This window comes from Adiantum capillus-veneris, chromosome 20 (genome assembly GCF_014529385.1).
Source record: "Adiantum capillus-veneris isolate H3 chromosome 20, ASM1452938v2, whole genome shotgun sequence".
Classification (NCBI taxonomy): domain Eukaryota; kingdom Viridiplantae; phylum Streptophyta; class Polypodiopsida; order Polypodiales; family Pteridaceae; genus Adiantum; species Adiantum capillus-veneris.
The window spans coordinates 97,113,518-97,119,517 of record NC_140950.1 but is presented as its reverse complement, the minus strand read 5'-3'; the positions used below and the strand labels follow the sequence as shown (position 1 = coordinate 97,119,517).

General features: G+C 46.9%; 1 protein-coding gene across 1 annotated transcript in view; it reads left to right on the top strand.

The window, feature by feature from the left end:
* Window positions 1–514: 514 nt before the first annotated feature.
* LOC147432952 (suppressor-like protein) overlaps window positions 515–6,000 on the top strand; it is a 45,321-nt gene continuing 39,835 nt past the window's right edge. The window contains exons 1-2 of the mRNA XM_086492701.1: window positions 515–1,820; window positions 1,910–2,254. Coding sequence (XP_086348827.1) covers window positions 577–1,820; window positions 1,910–2,254 — 1,589 coding nt within the window. The 5' untranslated portion in view covers window positions 515–576. The remainder of the gene's footprint in view (window positions 1,821–1,909; window positions 2,255–6,000) is intronic.

The following is a 6,000-nucleotide window of genomic DNA, read 5'->3' as shown; positions in this document are numbered from 1 at the left end:
AAGGAGGAGCAACAACTGTGATGTGAGGAGCACCAATGTGCCAAGGCTGCTGGAGCTAGGAGAAATGGGGGCGTTTGTTGCATCAAATTCCCTGGTTTTTGAGGATTAAAGAATAAAAATGATTCGTAGGGACATATTCGCAAAGAGTTGGTCTAACAGTAAGGCTTTGGCCTCTCAACCTACGGTTGTGGGTTCAAATCCCCCGTAAGGTCACCTCTAGAGGGACACCTTTTGCTCACTTGGTGTTCACGTTGCCAAGGCTCTTGCCCTTGGACACTCGAAAGCATCCTCCTCTTGGGGTGGTCACCCGACGAGGAGGTTCCTAGCTGGTTGCTATGAGTTCTCTCCATCGCTCTGAGCATGTGGTGCATCAATTAGGTGGTCATGGTGATGCCTACACGTGGCTCTTGCCCGGCAGGCGTTGAACCAACCATAGTGGGCATGCTTAAACCCCTTTCTTTTACTGTTCAACCCCATAGTGGGCACGCTTAAACCCCTTTCTTTTACTGCTAGGTTGGAGCCATATCGAAAAGGTTTTTAGTAGGTTCGTCAATATAGCATTTCCAAGGACAGAGCATGAAAGGTAAACGTCCAGCCACATCTGAAGATACAGTTTTCTTCTCCTTGTTTACTCGTGCTGGAGGTGAAGATAATATAGAAGAGAAGCTCCATAGCCTGCGAACTGATTGCCTGGCGGTAGCGGTCTCTCTGTGTGAAGGCTACATATGGCAGCATCAGACCTTCGACCTCTCCCTACATGTCAACAATTTTAGTGATGCCTCTCAAAGCTCAGCCGCCAGCTGCTGTCCCTGTGCCAGTCCTCCGGAGCTCGAGTTTGTCGACGATCATGCTGAAGGGGAACATCATGCCATGGCTTCTACTCCCTTGCCTCCGCACCTTCACGGAAAGCTTAAATATGGCGACAATATCGAAGATGAATGGTTTGTTGTGTTTCTTCTATTCGCCGTATCTCGACGATTTCCTGATATTTGCATCAGAGTTTGGGACTCGGATGGAGAGTTTTTGCTCATCGAGGCTGCGTACTCCATTCCAAGTTGGTTAAAGCCAGAGAACAGTTGGAATAGGGTTTTTATAAAAAATGGGGAGATCCACATCCTGCCCTTGCCTTCCTCACCAGCAGAACTTTTCCAGCTACCTCTGCTTCCATCAATTCAAGATGCCCTCCGTGCACTTTATCATGGGAGTTTCAAGACTAAGGCTGATGATTCTGTACAAGCAGCAGTCATGCAGAAGATGTCAGGGTTCCAACAGAATCCTACTCGTAACATGCACAATGTTGTTTGCAGGGTGCCTTTGCCTATAGCGCAAATATTAAAGCATGAACCTCAGTTAGTAGCATTGGCAGTAGGGGCATTTTATGATCGCGATTTGGACTCCATGAAAGCTGCCTCACGGATGAGTCATTTCTTACCCAGTGGCCAGGAGCCACCATTGGTAGATGTGATGGTTAGAATGTCTCGAGCTATGTATGCACAGCTCAAGCAGCAAGTCTTTCAAGCCCCTCGCTGTTACCCTATGCCTAATCTATCTGATTCTCATTATGCTGAAGCAGAGATAGGAATGAAGCTTACTTGTGGTTTTGAAATGATGTATTGGGATCGGTCTGACCATGGTGCGCAGGGTAAGTTGTCAGTCACTAATACAAGAGGGAGCAAGGATGTCGGCTGGCAAGCTTTTCTTGGAAGCTTAAAACAGATTGGCTACTTCAGAGACCTGCTTGAGGGATCAAAGGAATATCGTGAGCTAATGGAACATGCTGTCTTTGCATATCAAAAGACAAGTCTTGCTGCAAGAGTGAGGTATTGTTTCTAGGGGTCTTTGACAGTTAGTATGTTGCTGTGCTGCATGTCAAGAGATGCTCAATGCCTGTGTAATGTTGATTTCACAGTGCAGCCATGAATGCTCCGATCCAACGAACTATGGAAGTGCTAGCACTCCCACATTCAGTGAACGACTTCCTAAGTTCCGAAGATTTAAAAAGTGATGATGACTCATGGCTTTATGATGGTGAAGATGAACTTACGAATGCTCTCCTAGAAAGGCAGAAGGAATTGGATATGTATGAGCGGGAAAGAGGCCTTCGCAAGAAAAATCAGAGTCAGAAACTTCCAAGAAAACTTCCAAAGGAGAAGAGAATAAAGGGCAATTTTAGTGGAGACGAAGTAGTAAAAAATATGCGTGCTTTTATTGACAAGATGTCAAGTTACGAGGGAGCAGAGCTTCCAGCAGATAAGTATGGATTTTGTTTGATCTTTGGAGATGTTTGCAGATCAGTATCTGTAATACATTAGGTGTTTTGTTTTAGAACTTAATGGCATGTGACATGTTGTCAATCACATCTGTAAAGTTTAATACAACTTAGTGCTGTCAGTATTGTGATCAGTGAGCTACCATAGTATTCCACATTCCAGATTGTAGGAGGCAGAGGAGAATCCGACTGCTGTACCTTGATTGAATCAATACAAGAAATACCGAAAGGGGCGCTAGGGTTTTGGGGCCAGTGCTCTCTGGGAGTGGAACTCCACCATTCCTTGTCTACAACAAGGATTCTCTCTCTCTCTCTCTCTCTCTCTCTCTCTCTCTCTCTCTCTTTCTTGTACATCGCCATATGCTACTTTCCTCTCAGCACTTCAGTATATGCTTCACCCAGAGGACAATCTCCTTACTCTGTACTTGATGATGATATCTGGGAGTTCTCTAGAGATGGAGACATCATACTCCTGGGGGATTTCAATGCCCGTACAGGCAGCTCACAGACGGTCTTCTATGACACCTCAGAGGAGATGCTTAGAGAGTTAGAGCCAGAGGAGATGGGACTTGAGAGATGCTCACACGACAGAGAGCATACAGAGTATGGGAGATACCTGAGGGAGATGTCAACTACTCACAGTTTAGCTATACTGAATGGCTTACCGTCCTTCCCATTGTCTACAGGTTTTACTTGTTTTCCACATAGACATGGGTCCAGCACTGTAGACTCTGTTTTGACACATCCGAGCTTTATCTCACATTCAGGATTTCATAGTGGGGCTCAGGCCTGGAGGGATAGCAGTAGATCATGCACTTTTGACATTATCAGTCTCCTTTGAGTACAATACATCTTAGGCCTCACGGGGTGGTAGACATCCACGCTATACTTTTACACCAGAGACTGACTCAGTCTATGCAGAGGAGATACGTAGGCTTTTATGCACATCAGAGCCAGTATACACAGTGGAGGAGATCACATCTATGCTGACAGTGACATTACATGGGGCAGCGACAGAGGCATACCCACACACTCGGCCTGGTCAGAGACGTCGTTCTGGGCACATGCCTCAGAACAGTTGGTATGATGAGGAGTGTCGACAGAGTAGAGCTCAGATACAGCGGGAGCTTACATTGGGAGTGATCACCTATAGACAGTCTCGTATTGCTACACGACGACTAGTGCGACGGAAGAAGCGAGCTTTCTTGGTCCAGATGGAGCAAGATTTATATCAGCTCTTCCTTAGTAGAGATTCAGGAGAGGCTTGGCGTCTATTCCATGAGCAGTCTCCCCCGCCAGTGATTACTTCTAAGAGATATGGGGGCAGTATGCAACATCTTTATACATTGTACCTGGACAACCACCACTACCAGATCCACCACAGCCATGTTCGACTACGAGCACCTTCTTTACGACTGAGATGGTAAAGGAGGCCATTGACAGGATGAAGACGAGACGGGCACAGGATCATGAGGGTTTGGTAGCAGAGCACATTATACATGCTGGGGATTTGTTGGCAGAGATGCTTGCACGGTTATTCAACCGTGTCATGTGTGAGGGCTTCCCCGAGTCTTGGAGATTATCTACTATTGTACCTATCTTCAAGACAGGAGACCCCACAGTACCGGGGAATTACCGTACTATCATGGTAGGACACACATTGGCACGGTTATATGCATCCATCCTTGAGCATAGGCTGAGCAGTTGGGCAGAGATTATGGGCATACGTGATACACTCATAGCTATCATTGAGGAGGGTCGAGCACATGGTAAGACGGATATACTGCAGCTTTGTGGATTTCCGCAAAGCTTTTGACACAGTACCGAGGGCCAGATTGATGCGCCGCGCCGGCTTATAGAATTGGGGGTACCCACAGAGCTGATATGGGGATTATGGCATTGTACAGTTCAGTGATGGGTCATGTACGCACATCAGAGGGGATATCTGACATAGTTCACTCCACTATCGGAGTGAAACAGGGATGCCCATTGTCCTCTACTTTATTTGGTATGTATGTTGATGAGGTCTCTGATTATATTGACAGAGGAGGAGATAGAGGTGCTCAGCTTGCGGGGACATGGATCCCTCTTTTATTATATGCTGAAGATATTGTGTTGATATAAGACTCACCAGAGGGTATGCAAAGACATTTGGACGCATTGCATAGTTTTGCAGAGGATAGTGGATTGTCTGTCAACCTTGGTAAAACCAAGGTCATGGTATTTAATACCACGCCACAGTGGGTTAGGAGATCAGCACCTACTTTCACATATGGGCAGGACAATGTGGAGTACACTGATGCATACACATATCTTGGGGTGGTCTTTAGTGGACCGAGGTTCACACTGAAAGTGGCAGCAGACACTAGATTGACTCGTGCCTATGCAGCCCTAGGCGGTTTAGAGAGGATTTGTTCGCAGGTTCAGTTCTAGGAACCTCGAACAAAGCTCTGGCTTTTCGACACTTTGGTCGCTTCAGTTATGCACTACGGGGTTCAGGTTTGGGTACCGTCTGTTGACAGTGCTGGATGGAGTAATATGGAGAGACCCTTGATATCTATGATTTCTAGGCTGATTAGAGCCAAGGCCTCAGTCCCACATGACATCATACGAGCGGAGCTGGCTGCCCCACCTATGGAGGTTGAGGCTCTCACCAGATCAATATCATTTGTACACAGCTTATGGGACACCACCAGGGACAGGTATGCTAGGCTTGCTCTTGAGTCATCTAGACAGCTGGCATTACAGGGAGATACATGTTGGTATGCACAGATGAGCTCATGGTTTCAGAGGCATGGTTTCAGCATGGATAGGTTGCCCCCTTTCTAGTATTCTCTTGATGCACCATCTTTGGCTCTTACACGGATGTAGACTACTAGACTCATTCGGCAGGATCTTATCCAGCTTGATAACAAGAGGACATGGATAGAGCCATCACGGGAGTTGGGTACGAAGAGGGTTTTCTATAGAGAGCATCTTCTCCAACTCACGACAGACGGATTTGTCACACGGCCCAGTTACATGGACACATCTATCTCACGGGTTACGATGTGCTATAGGCCAGATTCGCACATCTTCACACCAGCTTGGGATTGAGACAGTTAGATTCAGAGGCATACTAGCAGACAGTAGGATATGTCAGTTATGCCATGCAGAGCCAGAGACAGAGTTTCACTACATATGTCGCTGCCCAGTCTACTATGAGATCCGGGGACGCTTTCATTGTTTATTCAGAGATGGTTTTGACTTATTAGATAGAGTCATGAGATATCAGGATCAAAGATGTCTCGGATTATTCCTACTTGAGATATAGAGACATAGAGACGCTCTATTGAGTGGGCAAAGACAGAGAGTCTCAGAGACGCATCTCAGATTTCTTCAGCCTGAGTACCACAGAGGCAGAGGGGACACCACCATCACAGAGCTCGGTTCCCACCCATACACACACCAGCGGTACTCTCATTGATCGAGCTATAGAGTTAGGGAGATCGAGACGACCGCGACTGAGGAGGGGAGCCACGCAGCACCGGCGGAGATTGCGGCAGAGGATCCAGAGGATTCTAGCACGACACCCAGAGTGTCGATCAGGATAGGCTTCATGCTACTGCTATATTGTACCATGGTGACACTTATCCCCACTTTGTACCTTTATGGCATGATACCATTGATCAGCCTACCAGCCACCCATAGGAGTCGGTAGCACTTCTATCAGTTTCTTTGTTTGTACCCAG